Consider the following 25,672-nt stretch of genomic DNA (forward strand, 5'->3'; position numbering starts at 1 on the left):
TTTGTAACGAATTGGCTCCAAAAGTACTGGACCAATTTTAAAAATTCTTTCACCATTTGGATGCTACATTATCACTGATTAATATAGGTTATTTTAATGTCACGAAAAAATAAGGATCCCTACTAACACTACAATAATGTTAGCCAAGGTGTAAAAAATGCCTATTAGATATCTTACATCGCATGCGCTGCGAAAACTATTGTTGATAGAACAAAAATTTTTTTCACAACATTAAAGAACATATCAATATCTACAAAAAATGTTTAAAAAATTAATGTCTACCCGTGCCAAGGTGGGACGGGCCGCTAGTAAATAATAAAAAAAAGGAATTCTACTAAGGTTTAGTTGCTAGTTTTCGTATGTTCATACTTTAGATTGATAGGGTGATTAGATTTTTAAAGTCAAGGTGCTTTTACAGCGTAACCGAGTATTTAGAATATAAGTTTAACAATTACTCATAAATGACTTCTTATTATGACATTTGCATGCCTGTTATTGTATGGCTGATTGTGCGGACTTTTCTTGTTGTTGTTTTTATTTTATTTTGTACCACTATCATTGCAAATAAAGGATTTATTTATTTATTTATTTATTTATTTTAAAAGTTAGAAGGTATCACGATGTATGTCGGCTTTGAGTTTACTTTGACTCGCTATCGCTAACTACATCTCGGTGGTGGGTATGTTTTAACAATTCAATAAAGCATTATGCAAAACTAAGCACCCTAGACCTATGTCTCTTAATAATACTGCCTTTGTGGTTGAGGAGTGGTGCATTACAAATGAACTCATGCCGTTTCCAAGTAGGAGAATAGTGACGTTCTCTTAACAATAAAAATATATTTTATTAATAGCTGAACTGGCGGATTTCGGACAGCCGATTTTTGCGTTTTTTTTATATTTTTGGATTACTCTTTGCTCTTTATAGCTGAATAACTAATAGACGAGATTCATAAGAGTAAAAAACTTAAATTAAACTATAGACAACAAATTCACATTTCTGCTTTTGCTAACACCATAGACAAGAATAACACATTGCTTGACAGTTGAGTTGATCTAAATAGTATCAATTCATTGACTAACAGTAAGAGTAATCCAAAAATATAAAAAAACGCAAAAATCGGCTTATTAGCCAGAAGATCAAGGGTCGCAAGTGGAAATGGATAAGCCACATACTCCGAAGAGATTCCAATTATATTCTCAAGCTTGATTGTAACCCGATGGCTATCCTAGGCAAAGCTTTTGGCATACAGTTGCAGATGAGGCAAAGAGAGCCGGAAATAGGACGTTCAAGGATGGAGCATGGTGACATACACGGCTCAAGACCAAACGCGATGGAGGCTCACTGTGGACTTTGGCCCATATAGGGGTTAAGGGCGACAGGCGAAGGGGACATTAAGTCAAATAAGTCATCATTTTCATGAACTCAACGTTGGATGATTGGATTTTTTAAATATTCCGTGGAGGAAATCAGCATGTCTAAGATACAAAACTCGACTATATATATCAGGCACCGAAGGATGAACACGTGTAGACAAATGAAATAGATATAGTAATCTGGGGTTACACTTGTAAAGGTTAAAGGGTATAGCGCCACTGAAATGTTTTATTTTGATTGAACAACAGAACCTTTTGGCTAACAAATTAACGAAATATACAAACAAAGTATATTACTGCTCTATGTATGGTATCGTAATGTATTAACACAAATATTACCTATATTATAGGTATATTAAACATACCAAGCATCCTTGAAATTTAAAAATTTCAATGGTTTTCAACTTAAAGGTCGTTTTTTACGGTAAATGTTTGCTTATTCATAAAGTCGTTTAAACCTTTTGATTAATATGCAAAAATCTAAAATGGAGTGTTAATTGTTTTTGACAAATTTCTTTTCGGTAAAACGTATTACTCGTATAATGAAGCAATATTGTGAGGAAACCTTATCTTAGACCAAAAAATCAAACACGTTTGACGGACACAAGACGGTATTTTACCAACGTAACTTTAATACTTTATTAGACACTAGCCAGCACTTTCGTTTAAATACAATTTTACTAACTGGATTATAACATTATAAAAAAAATATTTTCACGAAATTCCACCGCCTGTCGTCCACAACTAAGCGTTTTCAGGCTGATTTGGGCCTGCACCTATGAGGAACCAGCTACCCACCAAGTATTTCCGAACCAATTGGACGAGTCCTACAAGAAAAGAGCGTACGAATTCTTAAAAGGCCGCCAATGCACTTGCGTGCCTTCTAGCATTGCATGTGTCTACGAGTGTGGCCTATCATCAGGTGAGCCAGCCCGTTTGCTCCATGGTTTAAAAAAGGGATATGTACTCCCTTCACTAAAAACCGCCATTCTTGAACACCTGCAACCCCGAGAAGCTTACGGGTGTATTTTGTCCGTGGAGGGACTGGTAGGCTCTTTGTTTTACCTCTAAGTGGTATCAGTTTGGAAGTACCACAACTGGAAGCTGGTTCTATGATTTAATGCGCGACAAAAGAACCCAGATATGAGTTCAGTTTAATATTAATAAACCCAAGCTTATTTCAATTTTTATTCCGATATCGGCAGAAGCTGACTTGCTAATTGAGGATAGGCGTGATCGCCGCCAGACGTCAATTAATAAAGTGTCGTTGACCTATTTAAGAAAATACAGCTTTTTCCGGTATAATATTTATTCCGCACTGTAACTTCGTGTCTGAAATATCGACTATAATACGTCACTAGAGTATACCTTTGTAGCTCAGTGGTGCAATTCCTTTGTAGATTTTAGCGCGGTGTGACGATTACAGCGGTAAAGGGAATAACAGTGGGTCATTAAGCTAGGAACGTAGAACCAACGCATATTAAATTTATAACTAGAGAATAAAATTGTCGTAGTTCGAAATTGGTAGCTCAATAGAGGCGGAGTTTCTATAATTGTATGGAAGTTTATTAACGGACTTGCGGGAGATATTATTATTGCCCGTTAGCTCGTTAAATTTTGAGCCTTTTTGAAGTGAAACTTCTTTAAAAGGGTAAAAACTTTAAAAAACGTCACGACGTGCAGCGTTTTTGTCGAAAGTGAGAGAGCAATTGAGACCGATTGAGAGAGAGTGAGAAGGGTGAATTACCTTATAGAAATTCTATTTTTAAAATTAATATATCGTAAAGGGAATTTATGAAATATTAGTATTTTATATTTTATGTAAAATAATTTATTGAAATCTCAAATAACGAATTGTAAATATAAATGCCACGTGTTTTCAAAACAAAGAAATAAATCTTATCTTCCTTTTCCCCTCCCTCTAAATCTAAAGTTCTAGATTTGTATAAACATAAACAAGAGTTTAAAATTAGCTTGCCAAAGAAGTTTCACTTCTGACATGTGTACTTTGTACGCACGCACTTTTTTTTATAGAACAACAAACGGGCAGGAGTCTCTCTACCATTTTCCAATTCTTCCCCGCTATCCCTTTCATTCCATCGTCCCAGGTTTCTGGTGGCCATCCTCTCTTTTTCCTCCCGACTGGGCCAGTAAGAGTCTGTTTGACACATCAAACAAATTGCCTGCGTTTCTAATGACATGATCCTTCTCTACAATTGACTACAAATAGCGACCCAGAAGTATTGAGTTCGAGTTCAGAAAAAGTTTCGAACTAGAAATTCCCTTTCTTCTGTTTTAAGAGGTCCGGATCTGGCCGTAAGTTAATAATTCCTCATTAAAGGCTCGTTTTCCAACCCTGTCATAATTCTCACGGAATGTCAATTTAAACATGAAGTAAAGTCAACGAAGAATTTTTTCCACTTAACTGAAGTTTTGTTGTAAATCGAGGTACTTAACACCTTTGAGTAAAAAGAAGAAAACGCCTGAAGTCATTTTCCGTAAACTTGGCAGGTATTAACAACTTTGCCAACTTTCTTGTGATACAAAATTGAACTGTTTAAATTTCAAATAGTTTAATTCGATTGGTGCTTTGACCGTCGCAATATCAAGTTCGAATTTTACTCAACCCAACTATTACGATATAACTTAATATGATAGAATATTCCTGAATTCTGGCAGTATCGCTCTACAAAAAGGAACATTTTAACGTAGGTAAATAATTAATATTAATCATTGTCTAATCGAACAAAACTGAATATTTTAATTTTAATTAACTCTCAGTCTCATTAAATTGGAATGTAGCTCGCGGTGGGCCTGAAGGAACTTTGACAGTTCAGCTCAGCCGGAATGGGCTTTTTCACGTGACCAGCGCAATAATGTCTCCTGCAGACTCGGACCTTGGCTTAGTAGGTACGCTACGTTGTTTTTGTTACACCCTCCCTTGCTGTTTAAGCCCCTTTTGGGTGGCATGTGGGTTCGCGCCTTGCTGACACAGAGCGGTACGGAGGTGGGCTATTTAGCCCTTGATGGGGATGGCAGCATACGAAGACGAGGAGACAAGGGCATTACTCGCAGCGCACAGCCGAAATCGCGTCAGGCGTATTTGACGTATGGACTTAGGAGCGACGCTCTAGGTCCTGGAATCGTGTCCGGGAGTATCAAGTCCGGTAGTGAATCGTATAATAAAAAAAAAATTGTAAGTGCGTTTAAGTAAACTTACAAAAACGTAAGCGTCGCGCCATCTATTGGTAAGTATTTGAACTAATGTGTAAAAATAAATAAATAAAAATAAAAAGCCTTTTATTTCTTGCTTTCTATAAGTATTACAATTTCATAACAATATTTAATTTAATGTTTCTTTAGCAAGAACCCTCTCCATGAAAGGTAAAGGCCTCCTCCAGAGAAGACCAGTATTCTCTGTTCTCTGCCGCTCGTAACCAATGAGTGCCTGCCACTTTTGTGATGTCGTCTACCCAGCGTGCATTTGGTCTTCCTCTCTTTCTTTGTCCTAGTGGGCCTGTCCATTGTGTTGTCTCTCTTGTCCATCTATTATCGCTTAGCCTCGCTACGTGACCCGCCCATCGCCATTTGAGCTTTTGTGAGTAATTGAGGGCGTCAATGGCTTGAGTTTTCTGTCTTATATGAGTGTGGCGGATCTTTTGGATTTTCCTTATTTTCAGAATGCTCCTCTCCATACTCCTTTGGCTGGATATAATTTTATTTTTTACTTTTCTAGTAAATTTCCAAGTTTGGCAGGCGTATGTTAATGAGGGCAGTAGGCAGGTGTTCATAACTTTCGTTTTCATTCGTATAGTCATTTTACTTTTGAGTATTTCTTTGAAGCTCCAGAACTTTTTCCATGTGATGTTGATTCTTCTCTCTACTTCTTGTTCGTTATTTTTTTGGCTAAACGAAATTTGCTTTCCCAGGTAAATGTAGGCGTTTACATATGTTAGGGGTGAGTTTTCCAGGTATATTGGTCTTTCAGTATGGTTCGTCATGACGTTAGTTTTTGTTAGGTTGATTTCCAAGCCCACTTTACGACTTTCTTCGTGTAGAGCGTTAATCATTCCTTGTAGTTGGTTTGTATTTTCTGAGAGCAGGACTATATCGTCAGCAAATCTTAAATGACTCAAGTAACGTCCTTTTATATTTATGCCAACTTTTTCCCAAACTAGTTTACCAATGATGGCCTGTAGCACCGCTATGAAGATAGTTGGCGAGAGTGGGTCTCCCTGCCGTACACCTCTGCTTATTTGTATGGGTGGTCCTGTAGTCTCTAGCTTGACTCTGCTAGTACTGTTATCATAGATATTTTTTATGACTTTTATGTAGTCTAGTGGTACTTCTTGAGAGAGTAGCGTATCCCAAATTGATGAATGGAACAGAGAGTCAAACGCTTTTTGGTAATCGATAAAGGCAATATAGAGTGGTCTTTTGAACTCTTGGTATTTTTCTATCAACATCTCTAGCGAATGTATGTGATCCACTGTTGAAAAATTTCTTCTAAAGCCGGCCTGTTCTATAGGTTGGTATTTTTCTGTGCTTTCTTTTATCTTTTTCTCGATTATTGAGGAGAACAGTTTATATAGTGAAGGTAGTAGGCTTATCGGTCTGTAGTTATTTATGCTATTAGGGTCTCCTTTTTTATAAAGCAATATAATGTTAGACTCTGACCATTGCCGAGGTGTATTTGAGCTGTTCAGTATCTGGTTAAACAGTAGAGTTAGTGGTTTTGCTAGGAACTCGCATCCAGTTGTTATGATTTCGTTGGCGATACCGTCGGGGCCTGGGCTTTTCTCCGTTTTTAGTGTTTTAATCCCTTTAATCACTTCAGAATCTTCTATGCTTGCTCTCGTCTCTCCTCTATTTGTGTCTGGTAATTTATATCCATATTGGCTCGGTGTGCTGTATAGTTTCTTATAGAATGTTGTTGCTATTTTCAGTATATCTGATCTATTTTGGGTATTTTTTGTTTTATCTTTCAACTCTTCAATCCATAGTTTATGTGTTCTCAGTTCTTTGTATGCCTTCTTGACGCTGTTTGAAATATTAAGGTGTTTTTCGAAGGTTCTTGTGCGGTGCGCCTTGTAGTCTAAGTAGATACATTTACTAATGAGTTTGTAGAGTGCTTTTAGTTCGTTTTTCATGGCTCTTGATTTTGGTTTTGTCTTTTGTAATTCTTGTCTTCTATAAATTAAGGCCTTTGTGCGTGCTGATAGTATCTGGTTTTTCCCTTGATTTGTACTGGGTGAAACCTCGTAGGCTTTTTTTAGGCTGGTGTCTATTGCGTTTATAATATTATCGTAGTGATTTTGAACGGTGTCCTCGTCTCTCCAGTTCTTAAGTAAGTTTGTTATGCAACTATTCAGCGTTTGTTTGTAGGCTTGTATTTCTTCTTCGTTTTTTAATTTGGATCTGGAGCATTGGCCGAACATACACCGACTTTTTGTTATGGGAAGAATGTTAAGTGTCGCTCTCATAGGTCTGTGATCCGAGGGGTAAGTGATGTTTAAAGACTGTATGTTGGATATGTTTTTGTGTAAAGTTGTCAAGATATAGTCTATTTCGTTTTTTGTTTTGCCATTAGGAGATCTCCAAGTCCATCTTTGTTTACTATTTTTTTTGAAGAAGGTGTTCATGATAGACAGATTATTCTCGTGCGCAAAATCAATGAGTCTATCTCCTCTACAGTTTCTATCTCCGTAGCCGTGGTTGCCAGTAGCGGCTTCATTAGGATTGGTTTGTCCTATTTTGGCGTTAAAATCTCCCATGACTATGATATTGTTATCTGAGAGTTGTATAGCTTTGTCGACAGTACTGTAGAAAAATTCCGACTCCTCGTCGGTCGACGCCTCCGTTGGAGCGTAAACTTGAATGATACTTAATTTTAAGTTATTGATATTCATCCTTAGCAACGCTACTCTTTCTGATAGTCCTGTGAAGCTTATGATGTATCGTTTTAGATGTTTTTTGACAATAAATCCTACTCCATACAATCCTGGCGTTTCTCCAATGTAGTATAAAATAAACTCGTCGTGTTCTTCAATCTTGTTTCCAAGTTTTCTAGTTTCTGATAGACCAATAATATCAAACTTTATATTTTTCAAACACTCTGTTAATTCCAATAGTCGTGAGTATGTCAACAAAGTTTTAACATTGTATGTTATTATGTATAGGGTATTATGATGACTGTTTTTTGTACTGTTTGTTTTTATTTTCTCTGGAGGGTTTTGGTCGTGATCTTCCTCGGTGACCGGCCGGCTTGGAAGATTAGTTGGGGGGGTGAGGTAGTTTTTTATTTTTTTGTTGTTATTGATAATGGTTTCAGTTGTTAGTTTTTTGGTCGTTCTGTATTGGTTTGTACGTTTTCTCTCCTTATAAAGTTGAGTAAATTTTGGTTATTTTTCTTCTTTGCAGTTGGCGCTGGAGATATGCTTAGTTGTTTAGGAGGCGACTCAGAATTATTTCTTTTCCTTTTTCCACCGCCGAAGTCCTTTACTATGAGATTATCTCCCCTAAGAAATGCAATCCTCCCATTCCTTCTTTCTTCTTTTAATTTCGGCAAAAGTTGTTTTCTTTTTTCTAAAGTTTCTTTTGTAAAGTCCTCTTCGATATATATAAAAGGAGGTAGATTTTTCTTATTCTTAATTATCTCATTTCTTTTCCAGCAAGTAACAAATGAGACAAGAATAGGCCTGGGTTTATCACGTTGCCGTTGTTCTTTTCCGATTCTAAAAGCGTTGTTAATTTCGTTACTTTCTATTGTAACTATTTTACGTAGGGTGGATACGATGGTTTCTACTGTAGAGTTTTGGGATTGGTCTTCTTTTAGTCCATATACTATAAGGTTATTCCGTTTTTCGTATTCTTCTAGATGTTTAACTTTGTTTTCTAACTTATCTACTTGAGTTTTCAGCAAACTGTTTTCATCTATCAATATCTGCAATTTTTCTTCTAGCATTTCAGTGATATTTTTGGTTACTGCTATTGTAATGTCTTTGGTTTGTGTTGCCATTTCCTCTTTAATCTTACTCAAAAATTCCTTCATATCAATTTCCATTATGTTTTGTATTCTTCAGTTCCAATTTTTATTATAATTTTATTTAGGAATATTGTATAAAAACAATGAAAAAATAAAAAATAAAAATATAAATTTAGGACTAAGACGGATTGGAACCCCGACTTCGGAGTGCGTGTAACCACTACGTGTCTCTCCGAGCCACGCGTCGTTAGAAATATCAATTGAAATTAATGTTCATATGACTTCGTAAGTCGCGCTAAGTTAAAGCTGACTCACAGTTGTTTACTGCGTGCACTTTGTTCACGAATAATAAAATTATTTCATCACATTGATTTTCTACACGTTTCTTGATAATTCCTTGGTTACACATTCAGCAATCCCAGTACATACACATATATTTCGTTTTAATTCTTAATCTTCTTTGTTGTGTAAAACTTCTTTAAAAGCATCTGACGAAGCGTTGTACATGTGTTAAAATTTCGTGGATTTGTGATATAATTAGTGAGTTAACACTTCCACTGCTTGATTACGCACTTCTGCTTCACTTTTTGTACTTTTAAATGAGATAGGATTGGTATTTATATTTTTTAAAACGCAAACAAACGTGGCACGATATTAGTTCTTTCCGCGCCTACCCGCAACCCTACCCGAACTAATGTGTATTAAACAATTATTATCTTAAATACCATATTAGATAAAAAAGCTAAACTCTACTTATAAAAGATAAAGCGCTAACAATTGTTTTTAAAAAATTTAATTTAGATTTATTCATAACGTTACATTTTTTCTATATAAGTCAGATTAAAAACAGCTTCGAAGCATAAACCAAAACAAATTCGGTATTATCCATTAGAAGTTAGAATGATGGCTCCTTGGAGATTGAAAATGTTCTACCCAAAAGACTCACGTTCATCAGTTATAAATTTTATTCGCCAACATTTTATATAATATTTTAAAGGAAATAAATACATTTTAAATTTGTATTTTTTAGTTGCTTAACATGCTAGGGTTAGGGTTAGGGTAGAAGGACTCCTTTTTCCGCAATTAGACTCGTGGTTGGTCCGTTGTGCGTACGAGTCCTGGCTAATTTAGCCAGCCTAGCTCCTTCCAGAAGCACAGAAGTCTCCTGGGCACTTCACAGGCTTCCCGGAGCGACCTCACCGTTCCGAGGATTTTTTCACGTTGATTAGCCACAGCCTCGCATTCCAGGACTACGTGGGTGACTGTTTCTTCTGCGCTGAAACAGCCTCTGCACAGGGGGCTGTCTGTCGCGCCTAGGATAAAAAGATGTTTATTTAGGAGGCAATGACCCGTTATTGTCCCTATCATTATTTTAAGGTTGGTTCTATTTAAGTTAAGTAGTCGCTTTGTCAGTTGCGGGTTTACTGCTGGCAGAGCCACTTTGGACTGTCTGCAGGCCGCACCATGCGACCATCGTTGTTGCTGGAGGTCAGCGGATCTCTGGCGGATCCAGGTTCGCACCAGCGAGAAGGGCAGAGGAAGGAGCGGATACGGGCCAGCAGGCATCATTCCGGAGCCTCTTCTCGCAAGCTCGTCCGCAGCATCATTGCCGAGAGATCCACTGTGTCCCTTTATCCACTGTAAGGTAACCCTATTGGTTCGGGTTATAGCCTCCAGTGCTTCATGACACTCCAGTATTAGTTTGCTGTTGGTTTTTTTGTTTCCGAGCGCCATCAGCACGGATGCACTGTCGGATACGAATTTAATGCAAAAGTCATTAATCCCTAGCCGCTGCACGGCTCTGGCTGCTTCGGTTAAGGCGACACATTCACATTGAAAGATCGTGCTCTGTGTGCCCAAGGGTAGGTGTATGTTGATGTTGAGATCAAGAGAGAATATGCCAGCGCCTGAGCCAGACCCTGTTTTGGATCCATCTGTATATATACGTAGCTCATTCACGGTCGACCGGTCATGTTCCTCTTCTCTCAGTTGTATATGATATTTCCTGTTAAATATTAGTTGGTTAGTGATTCTATCACAGGGCGCAGCAATAAGAGGTTGATACTCTGTTGCCCTGTTGAGAATCACTGTGTGTGTACTGTAGTGATTTTTTCCCCATAGATCCAGTACCATAAGCCTGATAGCAGCCAGGGCTGCCTCCTGCTGTATGTGTAGGTCCAGGGGTAAGATCTGCAGGGCCATCTCCATTGCTGCGGTTGGTGTTGTTTTCATGCAACCGCTAGCAGCGGACAAAGCAAGCCTCTGGAAGCGTCCGAGTTTGGTAATTGCCGTTTGAAGTTCTGTTCTGGGCCACCAAACAAGGGCTCCATAGGCAAGCATTGGCCTAATTATGGCAGTGTATATCCATAATGTTATCTTAGGCGATAGGCCCCATTTCACGCCTAGCATCTTTTTGCATTGATAAAAGGCGATCGTTGCTTTGTTTAGTTTGTGTTCTAGATGTTTGTTCCAGAGCAGTTTACTGTCCAAAATCACACCTAGGTACTTGATTTCATTCTTGAGAATGAGTTCAGTGTTGAAGAGTTTCGGAAGTTTGTACGGTCCAAGAACTCTTCGGTTGGTAAAAAGTATTAGTTCTGTTTTTGATGGGTTGACAGATAACTCGTGCTCATTGCACCATCTCTCAATCACTTTGAAAGCTCGTCTCATGAGGTCGCATAAGGTGCTTTCAAAGTTCCCAGATATCAAGATTGCTATGTCATCAGCATATCCCACAGTGAAGAGATTGTCAGCGTTGAGTTTTGTGATTAGTTCATTAACCACAAGGTTCCACAGTAGCGGCGATAGAACACCTCCCTGCGGACATCCTCTGCTGACAATGCCTCGTGTTGTGGAGTTTACCGTGAACTGTATAGCTCGTTGTTTTAGCATGTTGTTTACCCATTCTATAAGGGTTGATGGTACTCCACATGACCTTAGTGCTCTGGTTATACTCGTGAAGTTTGTTTTGTCAAAAGCACCTTCGATGTCAATGAATGCACCAAGGGTTGACTGCTTTAACTTCAGGGAGTTGCCAATGCGAGACACGACGCTGTGGAGTGATGAGTCCGTTGATTTGCCCGAACTGTAGGCATGTTGATTAGGGTGTAGGAATTTGGATAGCGATACCCGGCTGCGTATCTCCAGGTCCCCCAGCCTCTCCATCGTTTTTAAGAAAAATGAAGTAAGGCTAATAGGCCTGAAGGACTTCGCTTGGGTATAGTCCTCTTTACCCGGTTTTGGGATGAATATGATTTTTACTTCTCTCCATTTCAAGGGTATGTATCGGTGGGCTATACAGGCTCGGAAGACAGAGACAAGATAGTCTACTATTAGGTTCCCACTCCATCTTAGTAGGCCTGGGAAGATGCCGTCCAAACCAGCCGCTTTGAATGGAAGGAAGGAGTTGATTGCCCACGTTACTTTTTCATTAGTGATTATTTTGTGAGCTACTTGCCAGTCTGAGCTGTCGGTGGCTCTCTCCGAGTATGGTTGCCAAGCCTGTTCGTTGGCAATTATGCAACCCGGAAAGTGTGTTGCCAGTAGTAGTTCACATGTTTCTGAATCAGTTTTTGTAAATGAATTGTCAGGTTTTTTAAGACAACCGATCGAGTGATTGGGCTCTCTGGAGAGGCATGATTTCACCCTGGTTGCCTGGTTGTTGGTTTCAATACTGGTGCAGAAGTGTCTCCAACACTCCAGCTTCCTAGTACGTAAAAGTTTTTTGAATCGCCTTCTCGCGACCGTGTACTTGTCCCAGTCGGTGGGTAACCGTGTGTTCACCGCTCTATTGAACAGCTTCCTGACCTTCCGTCGGTGTCTCTCCAGTTCGGGGCACCACCAGTTATGTCTCCCTCCCCATCTTGGTATTTATTTATTTATTTATTTATTTGTAAACCTACAGCTAACATAAATTATATACAATTACAAACAGTTACATTAAAAATATAGCCAAATATGGAATACATAATAATACAATTAACTACAAAATGGTTCAAGAATTTATAAAAGGGAACAAACAAACAAAAACTATTCAATACATTTATCTAAGTGGTACCTAATTTGGTTGTGTTGTATGATGGTGTAAAAGTGAGGGTAAGTACGTGAAGGTGTGTATGTGGGGTATGCTCATGATGCAGGTGATTTTGCGCTATGGATATTCTTAATACTTCTTTTAATCATATTCCGCGACAGCTTAAACAGGTCGAGGCTTAAATATTGGTCGTTGTATGTCCGGGCTGCGCGATACAAAACTGAGTTCCTTGCATAGTTGGTGTTAATGTGAGGAACATGGAACAAAGCACGATTACGAGTCTGGTAGGCAGGAACAAGGAAGGGCAATTTTTCTAGAAGGGAGCTACAATTAATTTTATTGGAGATGATGTCATGTAGTAGCAATAAATCATATTGTTTTCGTCGAGAGTCTAAAGTATTAATTTTAAAATGTTCACACGCGTCATTATATGTATTAAACTTATTGTAAGTCTTATAGGAGATAAATTTTATGAAGTCTTTTTGGATCTTTTCAATTTTTTCTTTGTGTACAGTGTAACTAGGTGACCAAACCGAGCAACCATATTCGAGAATACTTCTTACGTACGTATAGTATAGCACTTTCATACAGTCGACATCATGAAAATGTTCACTAACACGTCTTACAAAACCAAGCTGCTTATAGGCCTTGTCAACTATTGTGTCAATATGGTTATTATACGTCATTTTATAGTCTAACCATATACCTAAGTCACGAACACAATCTACTTCTTTTACAGATTTGTTATTAATATGATAGCTAAAGTTAAATTTGTTTTTTTTTCTGGTGAATGTTATTTTGACACATTTAGAAGCATTAACCGATATTCGATTTTGTCTGTAATAATTGGAAAGGTTATTTAGGTCGGCCTGAATTTTGTGACAGTCTCCTTCTTTGTTTATTTTTAAATATATCTTTTTATCATCAGCGAACATAAGGTAATTTGAATCTTTAATGGTACTATTTATGTCATAAAGATATGCATTGTATAACAGGGGACCCAATATAGATCCTTGAGGAACTCCAGAACTTATACGAACAAAGTCGCTTCTAGCACTGCCAACCGCAACCGCCTGTCTACGATTTGTTATATATGAACAAAACCAGCGATGTAGGTCACCACGTATCCCTAGAAGTTGGAGCTTATGTAATAGGATGGTGTGATCCACTCTGTCGAAAGCCTTCTCAAAGTCTGTGTAAATTACATCAACCTGTGCACCACCATCCATACTTTGCAGTACATAGTTCGTAAACACGGTTAAGTTGGTTATCGTAGAACGTTTATTGATAAAACCATGCTGTTCATCGGGAAGTGAATTACTTATTATATTGTGGATGGCTTTATAAATTATCTTTTCAAAGACTTTACTGAAAGTATTAAGTATCGATATTGGTCGATAATTTTCAATACTCAACCGCGAGCCACTCTTATGAATAGGTATTATTTTAGCTATCTTCCATACATCAGGATAAATGCCAAATGTGTTCACGGATAAGTTCTGTATTATGTACAGTGGTTCTGTAATAGCTTGAGCACATTTTTTGATAAAAATAGGTGGTATACCGTCATACCCAGCTCCTTTTTCCGCATTTAATGAATTTAGTATCTTCAATATATCAAATTTGGTTGTATTTAGTTTACATATAATGTTGTCGGTTACTTCCGTATTAGTCTGCAGAATTTCATGGTATGAAGGTGCTGCTTGTTGAAATACGCTCTCAAAGAAAGTACTGAATGCCGTGCATGCTTCCGATTCGTTATTATATATATTGCTTCCTAATTGTAATCTATTTGGATAGCCAGTGTTATTAATTCGTAAGGTTTTTAGATAAGACCAGATTTTCTTTGGATCTTTCTTTAACGATGTTTGTATTTTTTGCATATATAACTTAAAACATTTTTTTTGGACTGCCTTCTGTCTTGAACGAAGTAAGGAAAACTCATCGTAATCTCGTGGGTTTCCTCTTGCTTTCCATCGAGAGTGTGCAGTTCGCTTGTCGCGTATTATGTGTATGAGCGACTTAGTATACCAGACCGGATATTTGTTATGAGCATAAAAGGTAGTCTTAGGCACATACTGATCAATTCCACGTTGGAGGATTGAATAAAATTTCTGCACAATTATGTCAATGGTGTCGCCTCTTAGAGATTCATTCCAGTCTATACCGTTAAGATATTCATTTAATTTATCGTAGTTAGCCTTCTTGAAGTTATATCTTATCTCCTTTTTTAATTTAATACTAGGCGTCATCAATTCCGTCAATTTCAGTTCCAGGCATGGATGGTTCGGGTCTTCTTTAACGAGATAGCTGCAAGATTTAGACACCTCAATGTATATGTCACTAAATACTAGGTCTAGTATATTTCCAGAGGAGTTTTTATGAAGATTATACTGACTGAAACCTAGACTACTGCATGATTCAATAAGCTTTGCACCCGCATTTTGTAGGTTTACAGTACCACGCCTAAGGAAGGTGGGATCAGAGGTAGGAGACCAGCCTATGTGGGGTAGATTGAAATCGCCAGCTATGATATAATGATCATTTGGGTGTAATGAGAAAATATATAGGAGAAAGTCTGTAAACGCTGTAAGTCTTACAGACTGCAAATCGTCAGGTGGTATGTATGCAATACATATATGTAGTTCGCGTTTATTGCATCCATTCGACGCGAGCGTACTAGCGGGAATAGTCAACCAGGCGCACTCAACGCCGTAGCACGTCCACTCGGCCATCTCTTGCGCATGCAGTGACCTTTTCGTACACAACATAACACCACCACCCGACGTTTTAGTAGAATTTTTAGAATTCCGATCGAGACGGAGCACATCATATCGGTCATCACATAATTCAGTATTGTAAAAGCCAGAAGTTAACCAAGTCTCGGTGATTAGAATAATATCGAAGTCGTTCATGAGTATGTTCTGTTTTAAATCTAGTGTTTTTGTGCGCAATCCACGGACATTTTGATAAAACAAACTTAGGTTATTTGTAATCATTGTTACTAAGTGTGAAGGTATAAAAGTGTATGCATATATTTATATGTAGTACTAGCGATGAAGACCCGAGATGTTTAAGCACAGAATATTGAGGTTTTAACCGGCGCAAATGTTTGTATTTTTTAATAACATTTAATATCCATAGGCAGGTGTGTAAGTTGTATTTATGTAGAAGAGTGTTTTTATGAGTAGGTATAATGATCATGTGATTTTGTGTGTATGAATGGTGGTTATGAATGCTCAAATTAGGTAGTAAGGCTACTATGTAAAATTTAATTTGTTTTGTGTAATATGGGTACTTAATATAAGAACATATAATTAACAGATTTTTTCCAAATCGCGCCTGATGTTTATTGATATAGCAGGAGATTCTTCGTTCCGGCGTAAAAAAATGCAGCAATTGCGAACCCACACAAATTTAAAACCTTTTTTTATAGCAAGAGCTTTTGCCTCTTTCAAAAGTTGCTTGTTTTCTGGGGTCAAATGCTCATTGACAAAGAACTTTTTCGATTCCCCTGACAATCCTATATCCAGTGTTTGAATGCCTCGCTTTCGACGTAAGCCAGATAAAATTTTATCCTTAATATCACGTGATTTTAGGCGCACTACGATTGTCTTTGGTTTACCAGATACAGGTTGTTTCGGTTGAACGCGATTAGCATATTCGATGTGTTCATCCTGCAATACGACGTTTGCATGCTTTGCTATTTTTTTTACTAAGGCGTGTGTGGATTCGTTGGTGGAATGGGGTAACCCAACAATCTCGAGGTTGTTCATCCTATTCCATTGCTGTTGTTTATTTATTTGAGATTGCAGTTCTTTAATAAGGGTATTATTGTTTTGGACATCACTTTTCAAAATATTCACTTCCTCCCTGAGACACTCAGCCTCGTTCACAAATGGGGTGACGATTGATTTTATCTCTTCCCTTATCTCACCAAGAAGAGACATTTTCAGAGATTCTATCAGCTTAGATTCTAGGTGTTCAAGTTTGGAGTCTATTGCGTGTTTAATACCCTCTGTTATGAACAGCTGTAACTCATCTTTTGACACGCAACGGTCGCTCAATCCTATATCCTTCTTATTACGCCGCGCCTTTGATGTACGTATATTTTCAGGTGAAATACTTTGACCGCGATCCTCTCTGCGTAAGCATGGAGGACATATCCAGGAATTAATTAATGTCTCCGACGCAATATTCGCACATTCGATATGACAGCCTCTGAAGCATTTTGTACACCTGATTTGTGTACTTATATCCAGGTCTCTGACGCAAGCAATACACTTCGGCATTGTTTGTTATTTATTTATATTTACTCAAATTATGAGTCCAATTGAAAAAGAAAAATTAAAAAACAATAAAAAAAAAAAAATCTAAGGTTTGATCCTTATTACACTTCAGATCAAGATACCAAAGAGCTATCTATGGACAGGTGCCAATCAGTTGCCGACAAATGTTGCGAATAAATTGAACATAACACAGCTTAAGTTATTCAAAAATGTTCTTACGTCTTATAATCAAAGTATTGATTATCACAAATCACTTCTAAAACAGACGACACTTCACTTTCACTATAGTTCTTATGATATGACTCAGACTACGAAGTATGATGGCCAATTATTCCCAACGAAGTATGACGGTTAATCAAAAAATTTTCACAACTGAATAATTACAGTATACATATATCTTTGCTTGCTTCTACACGATATATGTTGTAGGCGATAGCTTTGTTTATTATAATCCCTTTATTGAACCTTTTTATGCACTTATTCTATTTTTAATCACAAAGGGTACCTAGGCAAAGTCAAAGTATGGTAAGGGGACACGACCGTTCATAGCTTGTCAGGAGTAGGGACGTTAGGTTGTTTACATGTTTGTCTATGTCTTGTATATTTATGGTGGTTGGTATCGATAGTTTGTCTACCTCGGAGCTGATAAGTCTATGAAATTTTACCAAATCGGTTCTCCGTGGTATACGTCTAGGTTGAGGTTTAGGTAGCTCCCCTTTGATTGCAAAGCGGATCCACCTATGATCAGAGCATGATAACTCGTTGGATACGTGCCAGTCCTGTATGTGATCTGACAGACCAGCAGTTACCATTGTTAAATCAATAATAGTTTGCGAACGCGCGTTGATAAAAGTTGGTTTTGAGCCATTGTTTGCCAAGATAAGGTTATTGCTAAGTATAAAATTAAGCATGTCCTCACCTCGAGTGTTGGTACTAGCGTTACCCCATAACGTGTGGTGCGCATTGGAGTCCGCCGCGATGATTAGCTCCAGTTTCTCCCTCTCACAGTAGTCAGCCAGAAGGCCGAGTTCTGGAGTGGGCACGTCCTCGTCACCTGGTAAGTAGGCGGACGCCAGGACGACGTCTGGTTGATTGTTTCTGTGTAACCTAATAGCTGTAAGGTTCCTTGAACAGAGTTCGTTTATTAGAAATGCTGGTACATGTTTAGGCAAGATTATGCAAGTTCTAGGGTTACTTACGGAGGTATCCAGTAAAAGTTTACCACCGGTGCTGCCCAGGCCACATATCTTGCCATTCCTGATCCACGGCTCTTGGATCGCGGCGATGGTCTTCGGATTGGTCTCCAGCAGTCTGCGTAGGGAAGCCGACGCTGTCTGACTGTGCTGGAGGTTAGCCTGGATGAGGTCAGTTCGGCGATGGGGAGGAGCGCAGACAGCTGTCGCTGAATTCACTCCCCCCGGTCTCCTGAAACAACTCATCATCCGAAGTTAGTTGCACCGGTGACGGTGGATGTGTAGCTACCTCCATAGGGGCGTGTGTCCCGGTGACCGAAGCCGCCCCCGTCAGAGACGTGGACGGCCCCGACCCCGACGACGCCACCCCCGATGTGCTGGTAGTTGTTGGTGGGGCGTTGGCCACCTGCGAGGGTTCATCTCTATCCAGGATGCGGATATAGATGTTCCCCATCAGGTAGTATAAACGCCGATTGCGCTCTTTGATTTTAGGGATCTCAAACTCTGGCACACGAAAGAAGAGGGACACGCCTGTCGGGTCCTGAGTTCTTCGTTCGTGTGTCAGGGTCCATGATCTGATGTTGAGGTGGCGGTTTTGCCTCGTGATCAGTTTCCTCAGTGTTTCCGTGTTGCCACTGTAGTCTGGTACATGTAGCAGACACGGAATCCTATTCGGAATCGCCGATTGAGGCCGAACCACCAGCCTGGTGTCAGGTATTGGATTTGTGATGACATCACAAGTCCCGGTCAGCCAACCCAGAGTGTAAGTGTCCTCGCACCAAGTTTTGAGGACACCGTCCGAGAAATGGGCCTTACCCCGGAACCTGATGTCGTTGGGCTCGGTAGTTAGGGTAGCATCAAGATCCGCCAGGAGCTCGTCTTGAATTTTACCCTCGATTTGTAGGCGGATGTTATCCGCCTGTTCTTGTGTCATATCCACGAAGGGCTCAGTCATCACGGCAACACAAAGCTCGTTAGTTTTGTATGACGCTGCCGCTTCCGCGTAACTGGCCGAGGTCCCTGCCACCGTCTGAGGTTTGTTGGGTTTGACCCTTTTACTTTCCCCAGTCGGTGTTACGGTTTCCTCTGGCCGGTCGCGCTTCTGGCCCTTCGTGGCTTGGTTGGTTTTGGAACTCTTAAGTCCCTTGCCGCACCCAGAGCAGCTAGGCACGGGCGCAGCAGTGGATCTTTTAGGCTTCGGTGTCCTTTTCCCGCCTCTCTCAACTGTGGTTACAGCGGGGGCAGTTCCAGGTTTCACAGGAGGCCTCGGAGCGCCGGTGACCAGCTTCTGCTGTTCCGGCGCCCTTAAGGCTCTCCTGTGCCGTCGCCTTTTGGAGTTGCTTACGACCATTTTGAAAGTCGGCTCCTGAATTGCGGTCTTCAGGGCCGACATATCCATGGTCGTGGTTATTGCACTGGACGTGCCCACCGTCGCAGCCTCGGTCTGCCGCATCGCTCTTGCCGCGGAAGCCCCCCCTTCAGACGCAGACAGTGCTGTATCATCGTCCGGGGTTGCCATCTTTGGCTCGACCGACGCAGCCAACCTGGCCGCAGCAGTGGTCACATCCTTGTGCGGTTGTATAAGGGATTCCATCGGATTGGGTACGGGCCGGAGTGCAGCCCGGATTGGTGCAACCCCAGCCGCTGCCCTCTCCTTTGGGGTCCCGGACGCTGCCCGTGAGGGTGCATCCATGTGTGTGACAGGGGCATCAGAGAATCGCGCCACTGGTGACTTGCACCGCGACGCGTCCAAAGACGCAACCCTGGGTTTGTTGGTGTTTGTGTTTGTTCTGTTAAGTTTGTTTGCCTCTTTATCCATGAGGTGATATGGTTTGAATTCACCTTTGGAGCTCTCCACCCGCCACGGAGCCCTCACGTCGGGGACGTCCCTTGCTCAGCAAGCGACGTCAGAGCTACTCCTCCGGTATAGAGCCGGCACGTAGGGAGGCAGACGCATCTGCACGCAGCAAGGAAGTACGGAGCTGTTCACGCCACGAGACTATGACGCAACTCACCCCGAGTCCCGTACCGCGCCGACGGCCCCCCCCCCACATCCCGACTCTCGCTCGGCAGCCCGCTTATGGGATGCCACAGCCGGTTGACCGTGGTTAGCTAAACCCCGGCCTCCCGTGTGAGGAGAAATCCAGACCAAAGAGGTGTGTTGTGTGCAGCGCACAACTGTTCCGGCGCACTACTCCACTCAACCCCCAGGATTCCTTCATCCTCCCGTACGGGTCCCCGCGCACGGCACAAACACGCGGGAGGTCATTTACTGTCCACCGTCCTTCCTGTTTGGACGATGAACTCGCAAGGACATGACCTCTCCATCCCTGCAATAGTTCGCTTGGCGGTTTTAGTTACGTCTAATACATAGGGTATTAGACCAAGAACAGGGTCGGCAACCTCGAGAAGGCTAGTCCACCAAACTTGCTTTGAGGGGGATCATAGCGACTTGCGCTACCCCCAAAAGCCACGCCTCCCTACCCATCAGAAGGATGTGGTAGGGTGGGTTTGCACCTATGCTACCATGCAAGCATGTCGTACTGGGAACCGTAGAAGCATAGACCCAAACCCCCCCCTAACAAATAATCAATTAGCTTAACATGCTAATTGACTCATGTGTTTTGGCATATATGGCATACATGTTTTAGTCCATATACGGAATAATATAAATATTAAAGGTAGATTACTGAAATAAAATCTTAGAAAATTACCTCATAGAACTCATCATACAGTACGTTATAAAACCTAAATAAACCTCTGACCTAAATCGTCTGCCTCATGACTCACTCGGCTTACGGCATACAATGGCATATTCGTTTAGTCGGTCGTTTAATGGACAATAGACAGTGAAAATTTAATTACAGAACTGACCAGTTAGCCTTAGGTTAATGTTATTTTCATTATAATATGTTAACTCACCATCTATTTCTTTATATATTTTACACAGTTTTTACCACCACCGCTATGTGGTATCAACTCACTATTTACGAACCAATTCGACTTAGTGCCCTTCAAATAAAGAGCGAAACCATTCTTAAAAGGTTCAACACACTCGCGAGCCCTCTGGCATATCAGGTTTTCCTGCCCGTTTGTAATAATTTCCCGGAAAACGAACCCTAGACTTCTAGCGACTCCATGTATGGTATAATAAGTTATCAAGGCTTCATTCACATTATATAAAAGTTGCCACATCTAAATGTTTTATAATTTAAGTATTGTATTGTTTTCCGTTGGATCAAATTTTCCGGGCAAAAATCACCCACTTAAATAAAAAGCTAAGCCGCAACCTCGATACATATTTCACGATCCATTTCCCGGGTGCTGATTATTTTATTAGGGGTAACTGTTTTCCGAAAATCGTATTGATACCGCAAAAACTACGTGTCATGTTGCGTTACAGCTGTCAAGGAAACTGATTTTCCACTTTTCCTATATTGGGTAACGATTTCGTGAGAATTTAATGTTTCGGAGTTTAATAATACGTTTTGTTTAAAATGTTGGAAATAAACGAAAAGTTAAATTGAGTAATCATATTTGTATGTGGTTTTAAATATTGAAATGTGACTGTGAACATTGTAAACTTTTTTAAAACCAAAATTGCCAAATGCCAAACCAAAATGGGTCTAATCAATAGAATAGGTTCTTTACAACGATGGGTAGGTTAGCTTAATAGCTTCAATGTGAGATTCTCATCCATGAGGTTGTAGGTTCGATCCCCGGACATTCTATGTGCGCAAATAGCTATCGCTCGTACGGTGAAAGAAATCATCGTCAGGAAACCGACATACTTTAGACCCAAATAGTCGACGTGTGTCAGGCACAGAAGGAAACAAAAAAAGAAAATTGAGACCCAGTCATGGAAGGTTGCAGTGCCATTGTTTTTATTATTACTCAATTAAGATAAGCTTAAAGCCATTCAAATAATATTGTATAATTTTTCTATTAAAAATGATCTAAGAAACATTATGATATTATTCTATCAACGTACTTTTGATGAATACAACTCACAAATAATTCCTGTCAACCCTAAACAGTTATGAATCTATATCGATTACAATCAACACCGTACAACCGCTGCTCTAATTATGAAATTGACGTGGGATGGGCTGCAGTTTACTTTTGTAATTAAAATTACTAAAACAAACATGACCATATCGTTTCGCATATGTAATAACGCATTGTACTATTAGGCGTAATTGGGTCGATGAAGTCATATATATCTAATATATCAAATTCTCGTGTCACAATGTTCGTTTCCGTAAGCTATTATTATACTACTAAGGTTAAGAGAAATTTCTCTAGATTTTTTCATTTGATTAATAAATCTTTACAGTTTTTTTTTTAAACAGGGACCCCTACATCCTAGCCTATCAGCCACGCAATCAGGCAGATTTGTGACCGAGTGGCCAAGCAGCAGGGGAGTGTCAAAATCTCCCCTTTCTTAAAAAGGGACATTACTGCCTTAAAGGGTTGGCGTCTTCCGCCGGGCCCGGGCGACAACGACTCCGAAAATATCGTCATAATATTTATAGGCGAGTCGGGGCCCGCTGCCCGGCGCCACCCGCGTTACCTCTCGTGCTATTTTTGTGAGTGACATATCTGACAATCTTGTCGCAGAATTTTTCCAGCTGCGATCTGTGCTCTAGCAACATGTCGGATAGCCCATCCCGGGATACCCTCATGCCAGTCTCGAGTTCCAGATCGCACCTGGCCCTTTCAAAATTCGCACAGTCAACAAGTAAATGAACCACCGTTTGGTCGGTTCTGTCGTCACACGGGGCTTGTCTTCAGTTTGAGTCTGTGTAAATAGTGTCCAAAAGCCCCGTGGCCAGTCAGGATCTGCGCCATGTGAGGTGCGAAACGCCTTGTCTTGATTTGTTTGTATGCCGCATTTGCATCTTTAAAAAACATTTTTGTGACTGAGGCTGTTTCGCCCCCCACATAGCGCTCGTTCCAGGTGTCTAAAGTCTTGAGTCTTGTCAGTCGTCGCAAATAGGAAAGCGGATACGCATCGTACCCTATTCGCGTCCCTGTTTCCCCAACCGCCTCCCCCGCGAGAGCGTCTGCCCTCTCGTTTCCCGTAGTGCCAACGTGCGCCTTCACCCAAAAGAGTTCAATTTATCTTTACAGTTATAAAGCTATTAAGATAATGTCGAAATTAAAAATGAAATATATATATAATAGTATTAATATATAAGTATCAATAATAAGTATAAGCGATACTGGGAATAAATAAGGCGCAACTGCGTTTCTCCGTGAAAACAAATGAAACAACATGTAATGCCTATATTCTAGGTTTTATAGAGAATTAAAATTAAAATTTAAAAATTAAAATTTATTACATATATTATGTCAAGTGACATAAATTAAACATCGTCGATCAGACGGCAAAGACAACATTACAAAAGAATTTATATAAAATACAATATAGACAAGAGTTTGTATAGGAAAATATATTATGTTTTCCTTACATATATAATCAAATACATGATATACACAATATCGCTTCTGTGAACTCACTCTGCGAACATTGCAACATAGCATTTTGTCTACATTTAAATAGCTAACTTTAAAATGAAATATTAAAACTCTCCTTGTCACATCCTAGTATTCCCAGTTTTCAAAGATAACAACAACATAGCACTAACCATCAGTAGCATTACGCGGTTTTGTCTCGTAACACAATTAGCGTGGCCGGTCGGTATTACCAGCTATAACAAGCTTATAACACATTAAACTGATTTTACGTACGGCTCGGAATATCGTTTCATTTTAGCATGGTCAATGGTTTATAGTCTGTGGTAGTAATTTACACTTACGTAGAATTTACAGCGCGATCGTTTACTACGGGTAAAATGCATTTTCGTGCCTCCAAGTCTAATTAAATGCGTTTGACATAAATAAGTCATACCAAAAATATTTGTTACTATAGATACAAAGTCTTACTTATTTTATTTCTTGTGCTTGTACAAACATATTGCATTGAACGAAACGCGGTCGAGAGGGAATGATCACGCAAAAAATTTCGTCGTCGAATAAACAATCGGATAGCAGAAGTGTTATATTGGCATGCAGATTGGAGATCGATCTTTAGATATGAATCAATCCAAGATTGGTTATAATCTTAGATTAAGGATACATTATTAATTTTGGGCGTAAATCTTACACTAAAAATGATTGGACAGGATCTGTAGCTAAAATTTTGATGTGTGATGAAATACATTATGTTGAAATTTTATGTTTAATATTATTAACATTTATACAGATTTTACAAAATTCTTAACCTACATAGTAATAATAATAATAATTTAAAAAGTTTGGTCCCAGTTGCAGTGTACCTTTAACAGACAGAATTTCCTCGCTGTATTGAGATACTTATTCGTTGAGCGAGGAAAGCAGCAGCTCTGGGGTCACCGGGACTATTTAACAGGCACCAACTTAAATCTTTAATTAGCGCCTGTGCACTTGAACCCCACGGCCCAACAGTCAACATCCAGAGAGAATATCCCATCCGTCCTCTTGTAATCGTCTCCAGCGAGAACGAAAGAAACAATAACATTTTTTAAACTCATAGAAGGTAATGCTATAATTCATCAATACAGGTCAAAAGTCCGCGAAGTTTGTATCAAACACATTTCAGTATTATATTTTACTACGAAGCTATTCAGTTTTCTTGCAATATTTTTCTTGTAAAAAAGAACTCGTTTAAGTTTATATGTCATTAAAATAAAACCGAAATGATAAACTCACTGAATTCGTAATAGTTAGGATTATAGTTGAGTAAAAATCAATTTGTCATTCGATACTCGCAAAGCCGAGAGATTAATCGTACCAGTTGAAAATGCCTGCAGTTTTAATCTTTGCTTGATTGATGACAACAGCCAGTAAGAAGCTTAGACCGGCGTTTTAACAAATCGAATGAGAAAAATATAATTTTGACATAAAAATACTTGATTTATCTCGTAACTTTACGAGTTTTACTTTTCGCACTTTAAGTATCTAGGTATTTTATAATAATATAATAATGGTAGCTGGCAGTATTTTCCATATACATATATTTCTTTCAAGCCATACTGTGTCATAGCCATAGAGCGGCCTCAGCGTGCAACTCATCCCTGAGGTCGTAGGTTTGATCCGGTTGAGCGCATTTAACACTTGCTCGCACGATTCACCAAATGGTAGTGAGAAAACTTTAGAGTTTGGCAGGCTTTATACAATGCTGTGTTCAGCGTTAAATGAGAGCAAAGAAGAGACCATTACAAACCCGTGATTCGAACGCACAACCGTTAAGAGTGGCACGATCAAACCTTTAGGCTATCACTGGGCAGAAGGTAATGTTAACAGGTACTTTAAAATTTAATTATGTTTAATTACTTTCATTTAAAAACGGGTAGAACTCTGTGATACCCGTAACTCTTGGTTATGTAGCTGTATCTTATACAATGAGATAACGAATACTATTAAAGATATAAGATATAATTTCATTTTCACAATTATAATTAATAAAACGTAAAAGTATATCGTCTGTTGAAAGCCCTTATTTTGCGAGCTGTTAATAATAAAATAAGTGTAAATTGTGTAACCTATACGAAAAAAATATATTTTGAATGTATTATAGAAACTCAGAAATTGAAGTTTTTGTATTATTATATTTATTTTATAAATTTCTGAGTTAAAAATAAAAATCTTATTCGTTTTTGACATACGCAAGTCATACTTAGCGCTAAGTCTCGACTTTGATACCCTCAGCTAGTAATTACTAGGTAGTAATTTCGACGTAAAAGCGTACAAGT

General features: G+C 39.4%; 1 protein-coding gene across 1 annotated transcript; it reads right to left on the reverse strand.

Moving 5' to 3' along the window:
- Positions 1-12,028: 12,028 nt before the first annotated feature.
- On the reverse strand, positions 12,029-18,666 carry LOC125051980. The gene is made up of 3 exons (XM_047652624.1): positions 17,208-18,666; positions 12,145-12,231; positions 12,029-12,067 (listed from the first exon to the last, which is right to left on the reverse strand). Exons 1-3 carry the CDS (start codon positions 18,123-18,125, stop codon positions 12,029-12,031), a joined length of 1,044 nt encoding a protein of 347 aa, XP_047508580.1. The 5' UTR covers positions 18,126-18,666.
- Positions 18,667-25,672: the final 7,006 nt, after the last annotated feature.

This window comes from Pieris napi, chromosome 8 (assembly GCF_905475465.1).
Source record: "Pieris napi chromosome 8, ilPieNapi1.2, whole genome shotgun sequence".
NCBI lineage: Eukaryota > Metazoa > Arthropoda > Insecta > Lepidoptera > Pieridae > Pieris > Pieris napi.